The sequence below is a fragment of the Corapipo altera genome, unplaced genomic scaffold (assembly GCF_003945725.1).
Source record: "Corapipo altera isolate COAL_440 unplaced genomic scaffold, ASM394572v1 62, whole genome shotgun sequence".
Taxonomy (NCBI): domain Eukaryota; kingdom Metazoa; phylum Chordata; class Aves; order Passeriformes; family Pipridae; genus Corapipo; species Corapipo altera.
In genome coordinates this window covers 4,618,088-4,636,600 of record NW_020884894.1, presented here as the reverse complement: position 1 = coordinate 4,636,600, position 18,513 = coordinate 4,618,088, and the positions used below count along the sequence as shown (strand labels likewise).

Genomic DNA, 18,513 nt, shown 5'->3' with positions numbered 1-18,513 from the left:
CAAGGTGACCCACCAAGTTCTTGGAGCACACAGAACCCTCCCAGGGGATGCACCAAGGTCTTGGGGTGCAGAGAAACCCCCAGCAGGTCTCGGTGCTGGTGGCACGGGGCCGGTGACATCACCTTGGGGTGTCCCATGCACCAAGCTCTGCAGTGGCCTGGCCCAGCCCAGGGTGGCTGGCAACACAACTAACCCAGCCCCAGCCCTCCCCTCCTTTTCCTCCCCTACAGAAAACACATAGGATGGGTTTTGCAAATGCAGAAAAACTACAGCTCCTCTTGATTTCAGGCCTCTGGCTCGCTCCGGACAGTGCCACAGCCCCCTCACCTTCTCCTCATCCTTTATTTGGCAAAAGTCTCTTATTATTATCACTATCATCATTATTATTCATTTTTTGGACCTCTGCAAAACACTATTTACATTCACATTAGCGCACAGCACCGCTGCCTCCACTTGGAGCCGCCGGACTTTCCATATTGCACTCCTGTCCTCTGCGCTGCTCCAGCGAGGCAAGAATCCCAAAATAATCGATATTGTCTTGGCTGCCTCCTTGGCCAGGAAGGAGGCAGTGTTCCTTTGCCTTTTCCTTTTTTCCTTTTCCTTTTCCTCTTAAAAATCCTTGTGAAACAAATCCAACGAGGGGTGTGGGAGCAGCCCGGCAGCAAAGGGATGGGGGTCCAGCTGTGGGTGGCCCCCGACAGCTTCAGGGAGGGAGAAAAACCAAAATCTGTCTTTTAATCTCTTTTTAATTCTTTTTTTTTTTTAATTATTCTCTTTTTTAAAATTATTCTCATTTTTTATTCTCCTTTTCCAGGGCAGCGGCGGGCAGAGGTAGAGACGTGCCGGCTCCGGCTGCGCCCACCCGGGCGGTTCTCAGCCCCATGTCCCCCTCCCACACCTCGAGGGCTGGGGTTTTATTTAAAAAACACCTTTTTTTTTTTTTTTTTTTTTTTTTGCTTTATTTTAATAGAAACTCTTTAAAGCCCCCGGGGGCGCGTCCATCCATCCTTGAGGGGAGGGGAAGGAAACGACAACAGAATGAAACGAACTTTGGCAGTGGAGAGACGTTTGGATCTTCCTTGGTTTTGGATTTCCTTTGGAGCAGAGGTGAGTCTGGTCTGTTCTTGGCTAGCTAGCAAGGTAGTTACAGGTGAGCGTCCGTCACGCGTCGTCTGGTTTTTGGATTTTCCTTTTTTTTTTTTCTTTTTTTTCCTTTTTTACAATTTCTTACTTAAAGCCAAAGAGTTCGATGTTTTCTTTTTTATTTTCTTTATTTTTTTTACAAAAAAAAAAAAGGTAAAAAGAAAAAAAAAGGAAGAGAGACGAAGAAAGGAAGGTTCTTTCCTCCTCCAAGCGAGCTGCTCGGCAGTGCTGATGCAGGATGTGAGCAGGCTGGTCTCTCCCAGCCACTGTGTGGCGAGTCTGGAGCCAAATCCCTCATCCAGAAAGCAAAAAAGGAAAAAAAAACCAAAAAAAACCCCTAAAATCCCAAACCACAATCCCCCAACCAAGAGAAAACCAACCAAAAAAAGCCGAAACAAAGACTGAAGAGAGAACAGAGACCGGTATTTGCCTTAACTCCACTTAAAGCCCAGTTTGAGGATCCGTGAGGATTATTTGTGAGAGCTAGAGAGGTCGTTTCGGAGGTCACACGAGTCAGGTAGCTGAGGAAATCGCACTGAGTGCAGTCTGTGGCTCTTGCAGAGCAGCGGGAGCGGGGCAGTCCGGGGGGCTCAGCGGGACGCGCTGTCCAGCGGGGCCGGGGTGGCCGGAGTGCCGGCGCGGGAAGCGGCCACCGACCCTGCCTCGCTGGGGCTGCTGGCCATGGTGGGCACCCCATCGGACTGGCCTGGCCCGGGGGGCAGCCCCACGCCCGCGGAGGGGGTGGTGGGGCCTGGCAGCCCCTGCAGAGTCTGCCCACAGACATGGTGGTGCTTCTCCCAATCCTTGTGCTGGCAGAAGGAGCCGCAGTACCGGGCCGTGTTGCAGCCGCTGCAGGTCTCACTTGCCTTGCGCCCGCAGTTCCAGCAGCTCTGCAGGAAGGGGAAACCAAACCTCAGCTCTGGATCCTGCACCCCCATGACAGACTGTGCACCCTCACCCTGGACCAGGCACTCCATCATCCCAGACTATGCATTCCATCCTTGACTGTGCATTCCCATGCCAGACCAGGCGCCTCCATCCCAGACTGTGCACCCCCATCCTGGACCATGTACATCATCCTGTACTGTGCATTCCCACCACAGACTATGCACATCATTCCAAACTGTGCACATCCATCCCAGACTGTGTATCCCCCTACCAAGCCAGGCACATTGATTCTGGACTGTGCTCCCGTACCCTGGACCAGGTCCCCACATCTTGAACCATACTTCCCTGTCCTGGACCATGCACAACATCCCAGACCATGCACATCATTCTGGATCATGCATTCCCATTCCAGACCATGCACCTCCATTCCAGACTGTGCACCCACATCCCAGACCATACCTGTCCATCCCAGACCCTGCATCTACATCCCAGACCATGCACCCCAACATGGATCATGCACCCACATCCCAAACCATGCACATCATCCTGGACCATGCACTCCCATCCCAGACTGCTGCTCTATCGTGAACCAGGTTCCCCCATACTGGACTGTACATCCCCATCCCTAGCCTGTGCATCCCCATCCAGGACCATGCACCTGCATCCAGGACCATGTACCCCATCACAGACCACACACCCTATCCCCATCTTGGTGCAAGAACTTCCCTCTCCTCCCCATCCTGTGGTGTTGCTGCAGCCCCCCATTCCCACACGCACACATAGATGCTGCAAACTCGACTGCAAGAGGAGCAGGTAGGTCCCACACACCTGCGCTACCACCAACCCGTCCCCTGTCCCCCCAGTGCCCTACCTCGCTCGAGTCCTCCTGCTGGTTGATGACCGTCAGGGCATCCTCGGACGCCTGGCGCTTGGCCTCAGCCAGGGCGCGCTCCATCTTGGCCCGCTCTGTCGTGATCAGCTCGTGGGCTTTGCGCTCGGCATCCGACACGGCCTTCTGCAGCTCGGACATGGCCTGGCGCTTCACCTCATTCACAGCTTCTTCTGGAAGGCACCAGCCGAGCGTGGCTGGGGTGTGCCGGTGCCCCAGCTCTGCGCATCCCCCTCTGCAGCTGCATCCCCCCTCCCCGCAAACTCATCCCAAATTCCTCCAGTCCAGCAGCCACCCCGATGTGGGGAACTAAGGTAGAGACCCTGCCAGCTCAGCACACTGATGGGTGCTGGTGCCCACCCCACACTCACCAGCCTTCCTCCAGATCTCCTCTGGCATGTACCCGGAGAGGGGCCGTGGTGTGAATTCCCGGTGAGCGTCTGCGAAGGGGACAGGGGATGCCATTAGGAGATGCTGTCCTCTTGCAACCCACCCGCCGGCAGCGCCGGACCTCCAGGAGAATGGCATGGGGCCCGTGGCACCAGGGGTCAATACCTAACTGGGGTGCCTCGGGGGTGGAGGAGCTGTTGTGGGGGCGTGCAGAGGGGGGGCTGCCTTTCTTCATGTCCTCAGCGTCGCTGTAGCGCCGGATCCAGTGGTTGAGCTCCTCACGATCGGCCTCCTGGCACCGCCGCAGCACCGTCAGGGACCGCCGCGTCTTCTCCACCATGTCCATGATGCAGTTCAGCAGCTGGGGGGGGGCAATATCAAGGTTGGTGGCGGGGGGGACTGCTGCAAGCAGCTGGGGGGCTGCAGTGCTAGGCGCGAGGTGGGGAGTTTTGCGCTATGCCAGGCTGTGCCAGCACCAGGGAGCAGAGGATGCTCAGGAGAAAAGCCCTCGGGGGGACACAGTGAGGATGGAGGGCAAAATGGAGGTGTGCACACAAATGGGATGGGGCAAGGGGGGCACTACGTACGTTGTTGAGGTGTTTCCACTCCTCTGCCCACTCCCGGTCAGTGAGCCGGTGGTCGATTACCTCCTCCTGCCGTGTTCCGTGCATGGCTGCAAGGTAAGAGCGGGGTGGGAATCAGCCCCTGGCAGCACTTGTGCGCCTTCAGGGGACTCCCAGCCCCCTGTTCACCCCTCAGTGTACAGGGGGATGCCCCAGCTCACCGGTGGGCCGCTGGCGCTCACGGAGCTCCCGGGGGTCAGGGTGCCGGTAGGCGTCGCGGTAGTGGTGTGCCATAGCCATGTCCTCCAAGCGGTAGTGCTGGGGCAGGGGGGGGCCAGCAGGGGGGTGCCCCAGCCCGTTTGGGGGGTGGCTCAGCCCGTTGCTGGGGCTGTAGCGCTGCGCTGGGCTCATGGTGCACGGCCGCTTGCTGAGGTGCTCGGGGTGCAGGGGGTCTCGGTCCAAACCGTTCTCTTTGGTCCTGGGCAGAGGAGAGGAAGTTGGTTCCCACCCGGTGCCCACCACCAGAGGGGATCAACCTCCCTTTTTCAGGGATGTGACCCTGAACAATCCCCCATGATGCCCCCGGTCTGCACCTGTCTGGCGTCCTCCTCTTGCCGCTCTCGCCCACCTCCAGGAGCAGCTCGGAGGAGTCGATGGGAGAGGAGGCGTTGGCGTCCAGCAGCAGCTGCTCATGCTGGGCCAGGTACTGGGCCGGGGTCTGCTTGGCCATGCGGGCACAGTGCAGCAGCTCCCGCTGCAGCAGCGGCAGGTTGGCCTGTGAGGGGGGTGACAGTCCAGTCCATGGACCCGAAGCCCCCCCAGTGCAGCTCAGCTGTGCCCCCAGCCTGCCATGGGCAGGGGATATGGGGCAGGCAGCTACCTTGCCTTTGGGGTCCTGCTCGCCATCCCCAGACGACAGCCTTGGGATGCCCGGGGATCATCTGGGCTTTTAGGGGACACGTGTAGCACCCCACAGTGTTTGGTCATGTGCTGGCATGGGCACAGCTTTGACAGAGCCCTCCTGCATCCTGGCAGGGGCTGCAGAGCATCGTTCCCTCGGCCACCTCAGCCACCCTGTCCCTGCAACTGTCACCCTGGGAGCTGCACTTCTGGGAGCCCCAGCCCATCTGGCACCCACGGGGTGTGAGGATCAGCTGTGAACTCCCGTCCCACCCACCCACTGTGTTCCCCCTAGCGCTGCAGCCCCAGGATCACATGGAGCAGCAGGAACTAAGCAGCAGAGACCCCTTTTGCCTGGTGCTCTGGCTGCCAGCCCTGGATTTCTCCTTAGGCAGCTGATCCACAGCCAAATCCCATCTGTGGGACACGTTAGCGCTCGAGCCGGAGATGCACACTGCAGTGAGCAGGGCTGGACTCTCCCTCCCCTTCTCTTTCCCAGCCGGGAGGGAGCAATCCCACAAAAACAGCAAGTCTGGGAAGCACGCCGAGCCCGGCTGGTTGCAGTTAGGATAATGAGAAACATCTGGAACGGGTGGTGGGAACAGCTGGGAGCGGGGTGCCAGGGCGGCCGGCATGGCTGCCGCGTTCTTGGCAGCGGCACAGTGGGATGGTTCTCAGACCGCCCGGAGCCGCAGGGCCACCAGTGCCCACCGGGACCTGGGGGTGCAACATTCCTTGCTCCCACGGATCCCAAAACCCCTGCAAACTGGGCAGGAGGGAGAAAGAGCTCTGCTGTCCCCTGGCTCAGCCTGGAGCAAACCACTCCGGCAGCTCTGCGGCAGATTCCTGTGGTGAGCATGGACCTCTGCTCCAGGGGGGCTGGGATGCAGAGGTGGAAAAGGGGCTGCTTTTGCACTTTTTAGTTATTCCTTTGCTAATGAGGGACAGGTGATGCCGGGCTTGAACATCTGCCTGCAGTGCTGGTGGTGCCAGGCGTGCCAGTGCTCAGTGAACCCCCCTGGAGCATGGTGACAGTGTAGAATCAGCACGAAATTAAAAGGCAAATAAAAAAAAAAAGGGTATTTTTTATGAATTTCAAATGGCAACTTGCTGGGCCGACCCCTGGTTTATTGCAACCAGCCCCAGCCCCATGTGACCCCACATGTGTGGGGGGACACAAGCAGCCCCATAGGCAGCTGCTTGCCCTGACCTCAAAGCCATCCCAAAATCCCCTGTACTGGAATGCTGCCGTGAACCTTGCCATGCCCAGGCTGGGCAACTCACCTTGAGGAAGGGGATGACGAAGGGTCGCAGCGGGAAGTTGGTGGCCTCTTGGAGCTTGGCATGAAACTCCTCGATGGTGAGGGTGGAGTTCTGTGGGGACAGCCCGGGCTCAGCATCTCTGGCATAGCCCCCTGCCTGCCCTGCACCCCTGAGGGATGCTTGGCTGTATCTCCCCCATTCCTGCTCCTATGCCACGCTCATGAAAAATCCACTCTCAAGGGAAAACTGTACCGAAGGCTTTGCTGGCAATGCCAGCAGCCAGGACCCAACCCTGCACCATGCTGTGCAGATCTCAGGAGATGCCAGGAAAACAACCCCCATTTTTCAAGGATTTAGGTCACTCCACTCCCATCTTTCCCTTTTAGCAACATCTGCATCCCAAAAGGAAAACACAGGATCCCTGGATGATGGGGGATCCCAAGGCTGACCCGGCGGACATACCACGAGCCCTAGGACGAGGGTGCGCACCCGCTCCCCGATCTCAGGGGAGATGTCGTTCCCAAACTGCTGGAGTGTGGTGAGGAAGCGCTTGAGCTTGGAGAGCTGCCGGGCGCCACAGGCCGGTGGGAGCTGGTGGGTGGAGAGGGAGGCGCTGGAGGAGGTGGCCGGACCGTTGCTGAACCCGTTGGGGGTGGACGGAGCCCCGTTGATGGCAGTCGGTGAGTGGCTGCTGCCGTTCATCACTGAGGAGAAAGGGAATGGGAGGTCAGAATGGGTAGTTGTGCCCTGGCACCGTGGAAACAAGGCTGGGATGGGACGCCCAGAGAATCCTGCTGGGTAATACTGGGTTGGCATCCCCTGGAAGGCTTCAGAATGCTGCTGCATCCCTGGGGCCACATCCTGGACTGGTCCCCAGTGCTGTGGGGGCTGGAGAGAGGGAAAGAGGGAAGGAGAAAGGGAGGGAAGAAGGCGATGAAGTGCATCCCCAAATGGTGATAGACTGATCCAGCTTCTCAGTGATCAAGGCAGCCAAGAGAAGGGGCTCCATCCTGTCCCTCTGGGAGCTGCTCAGCACTCCCAGAGAGAATCAATGACCTATTTCCCACAGAGACCAGCCTGGCTTGCAGCACACTGGCACCTCTGTCCCTGCTGCCCAGGTAGGAAGAATGGGAGCTGCCTGGAACATCCCATTTCAGGCGACCCAGGGGGGACATTTTGGGGTGCCAACCTGCAGCATGACAGACCCCTGTCTCCTGCACCAGCCCCCCACAACCACAGGGACCCTTCCACAGCCAGTGTGGGCGACAACATGTCACCCCTTCTCCCGAGCGCGTCGCCCCGCGGCTCCCGGCATGCACGCGCCTCTCCCCGCACACTCGGGGCACCTGGGATGGCACTAACCTTGGGGTGCTGTGCTGCCACCAGCCCTGCCTGCTCTGGGGGGCTCCCACTCGCTCTCCGGCCAGGCAGCGCCCGCCGCCCGCTAAAGAGGTGCCGAAAATAACCCGGTGGCCACAACTGCTTTTATTCCCGTGACAGGTGTGTTACTATGTTGGACACCACACGTGTCTCTGGGCTGGGATGGGGTTGGGGTTCCCATCCCCGTGACTCGCTGGGGCAGGGCGAGGGGCTGGCAACGGGGAGCACCCTCTGTCCAAGCCCCGTGCCCCCCAAGGGACTCTGTGCTGTCCAGGGCAGGCTGTGGCTGCGCTCGGGTCTCTCATGAAAGCGGGTGTTTCATTTTACTTACAAAGACAGACCATCGACCATTTCAAGCAACCATGAAAACGGCCGCGAGGCAGAAACGTCGGAGGGCCAGCGTCTCGATCTGCAAGCAAAATAAAACACGCTATGATGAGAGAGCAGAGGGGGCAGCTCTCGGCTGGGTGGTCCTTGCATGAAATGCTCCTCGCAGTGGGCACGGTGTGGGCACAGCGTGGGCACATGTGCCCTGTGCAAAGCCACCTGAATCTGCAATAGACCCAGGTCCCGGCATCCTACTGCAGCCACAGGGAGGGTTCACAGGACGGATGCTCAGCTGCCTGACACAGTCCCCCCATTCTGTGGACCAAATGAGGTCCCTGAAACCAAGAACAACTGAAATGCCATAGTGCTCCATGCCAAGCTGGAGCACCCCCGATCCTGTGTCCTGAATCCTGCTCTGGGCCAGTCCCTGATGGAGAGACTTGCCTGCACCCCTGGCCCCATGTGCCGGACCCAACAAGACCTGGGCTGCTACATCTGCCACAAGACCAGGATTGAAAACCAAAACTCTTCCAAGCGCAGCCAAACACGAGCTGATTTCTAGAGTCTGTCCAGGAGCACAGGTGGCGGACAGCAAGTGTCAGGGGGCTGCATATCAGGGGTTGTTTTAGTGTATTTTCTTCCCCACTTTGGTCTTTCTAAGCAAGAAACAGCTACAAGCAAAACTCTCGCAACACGCGTGTACCCAGGATACATCTTGATGGAGCTGGAGCAGCCACTGATGATGGCCACTGCCACTCCTGCCAAGGGGACCAGCCTTGTCCCCTGCCTGCCTGGATCCTGCCTGGCATGTCCATTGTCCATCCATGTTCCAGGATGGTGACACCAGCACAGGGACCAATCCCTGAGGGTGTGCAATGACCCCATGTACCACTCGTGCAGCCATCGCGTTGGGGCTCCCCCAGTTCAACCACAGAGACTGAGACTCCGACCTGGAGTCCCTAAATGCCACCGTGCCATAGCCTGGGCAGGGTGAGGAAGTCCCTGTCACCATGGCTGGCCATGACATCACCCTACCACCACTGGGTGCCACACATAGATGGGCAGGTGGGTCCCCACATGCCTGGAACCTAAAGCAGGGACAACTCCAATCCGCAGGGACTCCCCCAACCCACAGCATCCTCCAGCCATGAGCTGCTCTGTGCCAGGATTTGATTACTGCATGGCAGGAGACCAGGATATCCCTGTCCCCAAACACCTCCGAGGACACTGCTGGCCATGGGCAGCGCTGTGATATTCCCCGTAGGCACATGCATGAGCCATGGCTTGGGGGGTGCAGCCCAAGGACCTTCTCCAGCGTGAGGACAGGTGATGCCACCCCACATCATGGCCAGCACCATGCTGGGCTCTGGGGACACTGCTGGTCCCAGGTGCAGCGTCTGATGTGGAGGTGAGGGGGGCTGGGCAGCCTCCCAGCCTGGCACCCCGTCCCCAGCCCATACTCACTGGTGTTTGGTGTGAAGGAGGGGTGGCGCGTGGCTCCCTGGGTGACGGCGGGCGGCGGCGGGGGCATGGCGGGCGGCGTGGACCTGGACTGCGTCTTCACGTCGGCCGGCGAGTCAGGCATGGTGGCGGCCGCGTCTCCTCGTTATCTGCGGGGAGAGGGCAGGGGTGGTGAGCAGCGTGTGCCGGGATTCCCTGCAAACAGGGGCAGAGGGGACACTCAGGGACTTTGGGCTGGCCTCGGCATGTTCACTTTCGGCGTAGGATGGCACAGCTCAGGCAACAAGGACAGTGCCTGGTGTTCTGTGTGCCAGCAGCATGGTGGGAATGGTGATGGACCTCCTGTCATGTGCACAGTGGTGGGGACAGTAGCCTGTGCAGGGATGCAGGTTGGTGGGGACAGGTCAGGGCACCAGCTCTGCCCCAAGCACAGGGCACAGCCTGAGTGTGTCCCTGCAAAGCCATCACTGCCACATCACAGCACCCTCCTGCCCATACTTCAGGAATTCCCAGCTGCCCGCTAACTCCTGGCTGCCTCAATCCCAGTCAGGGATCCTGGGATCATCGCGACCTGTGCTCACTGGCAGCAGCGATGGCACGACCCACACATCATAACATCGACCCACTAGTGACTGTCCTCCCACAGCCCTGAGGGGCCCTGTGAGGCACTAGATCCCACAATCTAGGGAGGGCAGGGCTCCCTGCCATCACCCCACTGGGCTATCCCCGGCATCACTGCCTCCCTCCCACCTCACTGAGTGTCCGACCCCAAGTAACACCCAGCAGCGGCATCCCCTGGGGAATCGTGCCAGCACCGTCCCCTCTGGCTGGCGTGGCCCCGGTGCAAGGTTTCGGCCCCGCGGCTGCCACGCCAGGCAGTGACGGGTGGCCACAAGTGCTGGCAGCTGCAGTGATCTGTCACTGTGCCCGAGCCGCCGCCGGCTCCAGCCAAAGATGGAAGCGGCTGCCACAGCCACAGCCACCCGGCCGCGGGGTCCCCACTGCGCCCCGGCACGGCTGATAAACACTAATCTAATATGCATCCTTAATCCACGGCAACTGTGGGGAGATTAATTGAACCCGGCAAGAGCACATTGTCCGGGCTAAATAAAACCAGGGCCTCATCCCAAGCAAGATGCTATCGGGGTTGTGCCACAGCCGGCACCGTGTGGAGGACCAGGAGTTGGGAGAGGTGGTGGTAAGAGCCAAAATCTCTCATGGTTACCATCATGCACCAATAGCCTCCTTCTGGATGGTTCCAGCACCATGGATATCCCTCCCTCTCCATGGCACACCTTAATCCTGCAAAACCTGGATGTGTGTGCCCCATTTTCTGTTCCTCACTCCCTTCTCCCTCTCTAGCCAAAGGAGAAACCCTAAGACCACGCAGCATCCCTCCCTTAAAATGTGTTTCTTTACACAGCCTGCCAGAATAAATGGTTTGTTTTGAAAAACACCTTTTGTTTTCCTTTTCGTGGCAATGCCTATCTCTGGGCATTGCCACTTCTCCAGCCTTCTAGGCTCTCCCTGAGCTCAGCAGAGCTGGATCCAGCCCCGACGGCAGAGGTTGAGTTGTGGGCACACTCAGGGCACAGAGTGTGACCCTGACTAGGTGCCTGCATCTGCATAGCTGCAGCACCTTGATCCTGCACAATCCTTGCCTGCATCCCTGTCTGCATCCCTGTTCCTGTCACATTCCCAGCACAGTCCCTGCTTGCAACCCCATCCTTACCTGCATCCCCACCCTGACCCTTATCCCCCTCACTGCCCTGACTCCATAGACATGGCCACACCGAGGGCCATGGATACACTCATTCTGGCACCAACACAGCTTTTCCACAGCTTCCCATCAGGAGGAAAGTTTCCATGAAGCTCAGCAAGCACTTGGGGAAACGAGGTCTGGTTCTGTTTTTTCTTGTGTTTTCCTTTTTTTCTCTGAGTTATAAATTTTCCCCAAGACGTCTGCAACCCAAACATGGCTGTGCAGGCACAGGAATGGTCTCAAATCCAATGGGACAAAGAGCCTGGGATGCCCACAGGACCCAACCACAGCTGTACCACCAACCCAGGTCCTTTGCAGGATGGGATGAGCTCCATGGGGGCAAAGGAAGTTTTGGGGGGCAGAACGCAGTTTCCCATCATTTCCCCCAAACAGCGATTCCCCAATACAACTCCAACTCCACTGGAGTTTTTTTTTCCCCTCTATTTTTTTCTCTCTTTGGGGTAATTTGTCCCAGCCGCTCGGGGCCGTGTCTGTTTTCCTCCATCTGGTTTCCATTAGGTCTGTGCAGCCCAGATGAATAAGTAATAATATAAAAATAAAAGGATTAGTATTTTCTCCTCGGCTGGCGGGAGCGAGTGTTCCCACCCTGCCTCCCAGGGCCAGTGGATGCCGGATCCCCACACACCCCTGGTGACCCCGAGCCCCCCATTTGTCCCACTGCAGGGTGTAACCCCTGGCAGTGACCCGGGCAAGGCCCCTGCCAGGGTGACACTGTCACACAGCCGGTGGGCACCAACAGGCAGCCAAGCATTCCAGAGGGCACAATGCACGACATCCTGCAGGCTGGAGCCTGAGGGACAGGAGCAGTGCCTGAGGGATGGGACTGGCAGCCATCCCAGCTTGGCATCTGCTGTTTCCCACAGCCCCAGGGAGCCCATCCCACCACAGGCAGTGTCCCAGTCCTGAGTTCTGCCCTTCCCAGGCAGCACATGGGATGTGCCAGCCAAGGGTGAGCCCAATGACTGTGGAGCACTCAGGCTGGCTGTTATCCTCTCCACTCCCTGGGGATGGAGCAGGCAAGGAACTGCCTTGGATGTGGCCACTGGAAATCTCTGGCTCCCTGTAGCCCTCCTGGACCAGGCAAAGCTGCCTGGGCAAGGAAGGGGTTAAAGGGAATTCAGCGCCCAGCATCCTTCATGCTCTCCAAATGGCCACAAATGAAATCCAGATGCTGGAGGCGACATCTCCTCAAACCAGGCTGCCTCTGAAACAAAGGCAGGGAAGCATTCCTGCTTCTCAGCTGCCGCAGCCACCAGGGCCAAGAACAACTCCCCAGTAAGACTGCAGGGACCGAGCTGTCCCAGCTGGAGCAGGTTAGGAAGCGAGTACTGCCGGCAGCCAGGCAGCAGCGCTGGCCATGTGCATCAGCCCGGCAGAGCTGGTGGGAGCTCACGGCATCCTCATCTCCCTCCTGATCCCCTCCCTGGGGCTGTGGTGATGATGGGGGCAGGTGACAGCAGCCACCTTGGAGGTGGCTTTTCCACAGTTGCATGTGGAATGGGAGAGAGGAGGGGAGCAGCTGTGGGATGCTGACAGAGGGTGGGTTTGGATATTGGGAAGAAATTGTTCTCTGTGAGGATGGGGAGGCCCTGGCACAGGTTGCCCAGAAAAGTTGTGGCTGTCCCATCACTGAAGCTGTCTAAGGCCATGCTGGATAGGGCTTGGAGCAGCCTGGTCTAGTGGAAGGTGTCCCTGCCCGTGGCAGGGAGTGGAACAAGATGAGCTTAAGGTCCTTTCCAACCCAAACTATTCCATGATCCTGTGATGATGCTGGAGGGTTGCTGCCAACCCATCACCACAGTGTCACATATACTCATTTTAGGGAGGGCTAGCAGGGAGTGATCCACACCCCAGCACTCACCAGCACAAATAAAACTGACTTTAAAAGTAAATCAAATTAATTAAACTCTCTGTTGCACTTGTAAGTGAACCCAGATTCAACCAGTCCTGGAGAGCCCCAGCAGGTCATCCTCACCTTTCCCACAGGCATCCTGGGACATGTCCCATGCCACTGGCCCACTGGGACACTTCCCACCCACCCAATTCTGGGGTAAAGCAGGTTTTCCCATGCTTGGATACACCCCAATTTTCTTTGCTCTCTGAGCAGCCCCTGGCCACACTGCCTGCACCTGCATCCCAGGAGTGTCAGCGCCGCCGGGGGAGGCACCACGGGCAACACTCTCCCCTGGCTCCAGGACATCAACTCCCAACAGGGACCATGATCCCTCTCTCCTTCCACCTCCTGCAGTGTGGTAGTGACAGCTCCACATGGGACATCAGCACCCACAGCCAGGCTCTCCATACTCCAAGCCCTAAAATCCTGCTTCTCAAGCCAAAACCAGCCACCCATGGACCCAAAACAGCTGGCTCAGTGCCACTAAGGCAGTGCCAGCAGCTCCTGCTCTCCCTGAGCTGGTGTGGCCAGGGGCGTGGGGGGGGAGGATGGGATAGGTTTGATTTTCCTCGAAACAACAACAAAAAAGCCAAAAAAAAAAAAAGTGCCCTCTCTGTTTTACAAGCCTTCATTTGCTATTGTTTATGTAAACAGGTAAATTGTTTCGTATCTCAATTAAAAACATCTGCCACATAAATGAATACCAATTAACTCATCCTGTTTTTAATTACTCTGTTAATTACACACAGGCAGCAAAAAGGATGGCAGGGGAATAGGGAAAGCATGCTTACACCCCCCCTTCCCACCTTGCTCTTGGCAAGGATCCGAAATGTGCCCAGATAATGATGGATTAAGGTGGCTGGTGAAAACTGTGGCTCATGGCCAGCTCTGGCATGGCAGCTCCCTCCTGGTGCTGCCGGGGCACCTTGCAGGGGGATTTCCCAGGACCCTCTTGAGGGGTTTGGAAACCCCAGTCCCCATAGGATGTGCCAGTGCCATCTGCGTCATCCCCCGTGCCGGGGCGCACACAGCCCGGCTGGCATTCCCAGTGCTAGCCCCAAAACGCATCTCATGGGAGAGAAACTTTGGGATGCTGGAGCACATGGGGAGGGCAGGCAGATGGAGAGGGCTTCATGTGGGCAACATCCTCATGGATCAAGTGCATCCCTGAGGCGCCCGTGCTGCCCCCGGGTGCCCTACTGGTACCAAGGGGTGACCCCTCTGCGCGGGCACGGCAGTGGGGGGTGGATGCCATCCATGCCGAGGGACCCCATGCGCTGCCAGCCCCCCCCAGCTGCGGGAAGCCTTCCAAGCGAGCAGATGGGGCAGGGGAGCGGCAGCAGGAGGAGGAGAGCAGAAAAGGCTATTTTCTCACGCTACATATTTTACAAGTCGAACATTTTGTGCATTTCAGCCTTGCCTGGAAAAGCATCTCGGGCTCAGCCCTGGGACGGCGGAGCCTCTGAGTCAACAGCGGCTGGCGGCGACGTGGCTGCTGGCGTGGAGACAGGATGGCAAGAAGGGTCCCCACACGCACAGGGTCAGTAGGGAAGGTCCCCCTGACCTACTGGTGCTGGAGAAGCAGCAGGAGAGCCAACTACACCCAGCCAGGGCACAACATCTGCTACAAACTCTGCTGCAGTTGTGCCCAGCGCCACTGTTGGATTCACCCCCCAGCAGCGCCCAGGGTGGCACAGGGAAGTGAGCACACACAAACCCTCCTGCTGCCCAGCTGCCTTACACTCCTGGAAATTAAATATACTGGCTAAACACAAGCACCAGGAGTAAACAGAGTGCTGTGGCCAGCCCAGCACACCTGGAGACATGTGGGCGGCACCAGGGTTGGAACTGACCCCACTGGAGCTGCCCCCAGCCAGGAAACACCAGCATCTGGGCTGCAAAACATCTCAACTGCACCATCCCCCCATCCACCCACACGCTACCAAAGGGGCACCCCAAAAACAGCCCAGTGCCCCCATTGCAGCACCAGGTGTTCTTTGAGAATAGGGAGAGGTTTTGGCTAAAATGCCCCAATCTGGGATTTTTGCAGCCATGTGCACAGGGATGCTCATGCCCAAAGGTGGCCTTGGTGGCTGGAGCAGGGACAAGTGGCACGTGGAGGGGTCTAAGGGCATCCTGGAGGCAGAGAGTGGCTGGAGAAGGGAAACATTCTCCTCCACACACCCTCGCTGGCAGGGAGCTCCCTGCACGGTCCCTGCAGCGTGGGAACACCGAGGCACTGCCGGCTCCCCAGGGACCCCGCACCGGATCCGGCCCGCAGGCGCCAGGATGGTACCAGCTCCTAGGGGGTGCCGGATCCAGCCATGCACTCCCACAGCCTCCAGGCTGCTGCCTCACTGGCTCTTTATCTATTTTTGAAGCACAGGCTCCATTTCAAGGCAATTTCGCCCATGTGAGATTGAATCAAACAACACAGGAAAAAAATATTAATAAGAATTTTGCAAAATAAACAGGAAATCCCTTGGATGTTTTCTGGAAACATTGGTCAGCATCTTCCGAAGGAAAGCTGTGGGCTTGTCAAGGTGGGGTTCCCCCTGGGGAGCCTGAGCACACTGGGAGAGTTGGCAGAAAACAGCTTCAGGAAATCTAAAAATAACCTCAAACTGGTCAATGGCACTAAGGGCAGTGGTGCCAGGCAGGGGGGTGTCCTCTACGCCACCAGCCTGTTCTTGCCTCTGGCTGGCAAAAATTTGTCCCAGCTTGAGGACACCCCCTCTTCTCCCCATTCAGCTGGGCAGCTAAACCCATCTCCCAAGTGAGTTCCAGCCTGGAAAGCACAGGTCAGGACTGCAGCATCCCACCTGCAGCATCCAACTGCATCCCACTGACCCAAACAGCAGTAATTAAGCCCAGCTTAACCTGTGGGCTGTCCCTGGTCCCCTCTAGCACCTGGACAGCCCCGTTTGCAGCATCAGCCCCTGATCTGCCCCAAACCTTGTGCTCACTGACACTGTGCTGGTATGGCTGGGGGCAGAAGTAGCATCAGTGCTGGTGGTGGGGGCTGGTGTGTTCCTCTAGGAGAGACCCAGCTCCTGCCCTTGTGCCAGCATTCTGTGGTAGCTCTGCACTCCCTGGCTGACTCACTGGCAATCAACTGACCACCCTTAAGGGACCCCCCTCTCCTCCCCGGGGGTCCGACAACACCCCAGACCCCTTCCCCATGTGGCTGTAGGGCAGGTAACATCACACAGCTGGGGCAGAGCCGAACAGCCTCCAGACTGCTCCAGGGATTTAAGCTGGTTGCCGCCGGCAATCAGAGCCGAGACCCCATTTCCACGGCAAAGACAGACACAGCACAGCCACACTGCCGGGATCCTGCCTGGGGTTTTCCACACTTGCAAACATTCATGGCTCAGGAGCAGAAAGCCAGGAAGGGATGTGGGGGATGCCAGCAGAGACCTTCAAGCCACAAATCCCCCCTGTGGGACCTGCTGGAGCCCTCCCCAGCACACTGTGCACAGGAATATTTTTCTATCCTGCACCCTGGAAGTTCCCAATGTAAGAGGCAAATTCTGCACCCACACAAGGCCTTAATGCTGCCTGAACCAGGCACCCACCCCATGCCAGCACACCCAACACCACGGGAGAACAGCCTCTCCCCCCCTGCATCCTGGCTTGTCCTCCCCACAAGCCAACATCTGCACTCACATTTTTCAAACAAAACACATCCAACGTCTGGCTGCCCCTGGGTAAAACCTTACCTGCCAGCACGAGAAGCAGCCAGAAGGGAAGACTCCCTTGGCACAGCCAAATTCACCTCCACTTGCCTCCCTAGCAGTGGAATTTCTCCCTATGTGTAGACACTCCGTGCAGGGACCTGCCTCACACACCCCTGAGGATCCAAGAGCCCACCCCAGGTGGCAGCTCAGACCCATGGGGCTCCTCACCCGAGGACCGTGGCTGTCAGCATCCTCCTCGGCTGCTGCTCTGCACTTGCTGTGGGATTTCGGGATGGTTCCCCCGTATCTCCATGCCCTGAACCATAGCAGAGCTCACCCTGCCGCGGTGCCAAGCAGACGGATGTTTGCAGAGTGTCTTCAAGTCGCTCAACAAAGGAGCAGGGATTTAATATTCCTTTTAATTAAAGGCAGAAAAATCTCTTTGTTCCTGAACAGAGAGAAAACAACAGAGGGAAGAGCTCAAAAGCTCTTCCTAAGCTGGAGACGAGACCATCGCTTGGATTCAAAGGCACTGTCAACGCGCACGTGACCTCGAATTAAAAAAACAAAATGAAACCCAGCAGCGGCAGCGGCTCCTCTCCGACAGCGAAGGAAAGTTGCAAAGTTTTTCTTGGCTAATAGAGGGAAAAAAAAGAATTCCAAGAAAAGGTGTGTTTAACTAGAGAAAAGCTCTGCAGTATCCAAGGCACCATCCAGCGGTGGGGGAATGACGGGGAGAACTGGTTGTGCTCCGGCTCAGCGTCACGGAGGAGCCACGGAGGAGCGTGGGGCCAGCCTCACTCCATCGCTACACCGGCAGAATTCCCTTGGCAAAGCCAGGCTCCTGGAGCGGGCTGCCCAGCTTAACGTGACTCCAGAGAGAAAGCAAGAGCGGGGCGGTGATCAACGGCAGTGCTGGAGGCTCCCGAGCCAGCCTTCTTTCCCAAATCCACATTCAAAAAAACATCCCCGGCACACGCGAGAACACTGTTTGTGTCCCCACCACGGACCCGTGTCCTCGCATGTAAACACAGAACAACGCTGCCGAAGCTGAAACTTCCCAAACCAGCCCTGGGATTCCTCCCGCAAACTCTCCCGAGTAGGTCAGGTCCTACTCGCCACCAAACGCGGCTCCATCTCTAAATCCACGGTGCAGCTGGAGCGGGATGCGGAGCCGGCGGGTTGGCGGGCGAGGAGGAGGGATGCGGGAATGACAACGAGTTTTCCCGTCGGGCAGAAGTCGGGAGCCACAACCAGGGGGGATTTGCTGGGGGGATGGGCACAAACTCGAGTGGGTTCCCGGGGATGCTGGGCCGCCCCTCGCCGCCCGGGCGCACGGGAAGCGGCTGCCGGCGACGGGGAGGGGAGCACCTGGAGAGCCCCGGGAGCGCAGGGGAGAGGGGTCCGCACCCCGCTGCCCCCGATTGAGCGCAGCGCGTGGGAGCGGGTCCCACGCTCTGCCTCCGCCGCTCCGGTGCCCGCTCGCCCCGGCTGTGCCCCCGCTCGCCCGGCCTCGCTCCGCCGCCAAGGAGCTTCCCCGCGCACCGGAGCTTCCCCGATACCAGGAGCCTCCCCCGGGCACCCGGAGCCTCCGATTCCCCTGCGCACCGCGAGCGTCCCCCGGGCACCGGGAGCCTCTTACTGCCCTTGCACACCGGCAGCTTCCCGACACCGGGAGACTTCCCCGGGTACAGGCAGCATCTCGGACTCCTGCACAACAGGAGCATCTCCCGGGCACCGGGAGTCTCCCCGACTCCTGCACACCGAGAGCATCACCCGAACACCGGGAGTCTCCTCGACTCCTGCACACCGAGAGCATCACCCGACCACCGGTAACATCCCCAGCCCCTCTTCCCCGGGAGCCCCTGCGGGCACCGGGAGCCTCCCCGTCCCCGTCGGTAGACGGCACTTACCGTCCTGAGGTGTGGCGGAGGGGTGAGGTAAATCCCGAG

General features: G+C 58.5%; 1 protein-coding gene across 5 annotated transcripts in view; it reads right to left on the bottom strand.

Annotated features, from left to right (window-relative positions):
- Nucleotides 1-909: 909 nt before the first annotated feature.
- The window catches only part of CBFA2T3 (CBFA2/RUNX1 translocation partner 3), a 25,871-nt gene continuing 8,267 nt past the window's right edge, over nucleotides 910-18,513 (bottom strand). The window contains exons 1-12 of one of the 5 annotated variants that reach the window (XM_027646718.1): nucleotides 18,475-18,513; nucleotides 9,208-9,353; nucleotides 7,748-7,825; nucleotides 6,499-6,740; nucleotides 6,058-6,147; nucleotides 4,467-4,648; nucleotides 4,095-4,351; nucleotides 3,898-3,983; nucleotides 3,476-3,671; nucleotides 3,292-3,360; nucleotides 2,903-3,093; nucleotides 910-2,033 (exon numbers count right to left, since the gene is read on the bottom strand). In XM_027646718.1, coding sequence (XP_027502519.1) covers nucleotides 1,734-2,033; nucleotides 2,903-3,093; nucleotides 3,292-3,360; nucleotides 3,476-3,671; nucleotides 3,898-3,983; nucleotides 4,095-4,351; nucleotides 4,467-4,648; nucleotides 6,058-6,147; nucleotides 6,499-6,740; nucleotides 7,748-7,825; nucleotides 9,208-9,328 — 1,812 coding nt within the window. In that variant the 5' untranslated portion in view covers nucleotides 9,329-9,353; nucleotides 18,475-18,513 and the 3' untranslated portion in view covers nucleotides 910-1,733. Of the gene's footprint in view, nucleotides 2,034-2,902; nucleotides 3,094-3,291; nucleotides 3,361-3,475; nucleotides 3,672-3,897; nucleotides 3,984-4,094; nucleotides 4,352-4,466; nucleotides 4,649-6,057; nucleotides 6,148-6,498; nucleotides 6,741-7,747; nucleotides 7,826-9,207; nucleotides 9,354-16,789; nucleotides 17,118-18,474 lie in introns of those variants that run through there. The other 4 variants (XM_027646719.1, XM_027646720.1, XM_027646717.1 and 1 more) reach the window with 4 other exon arrangements.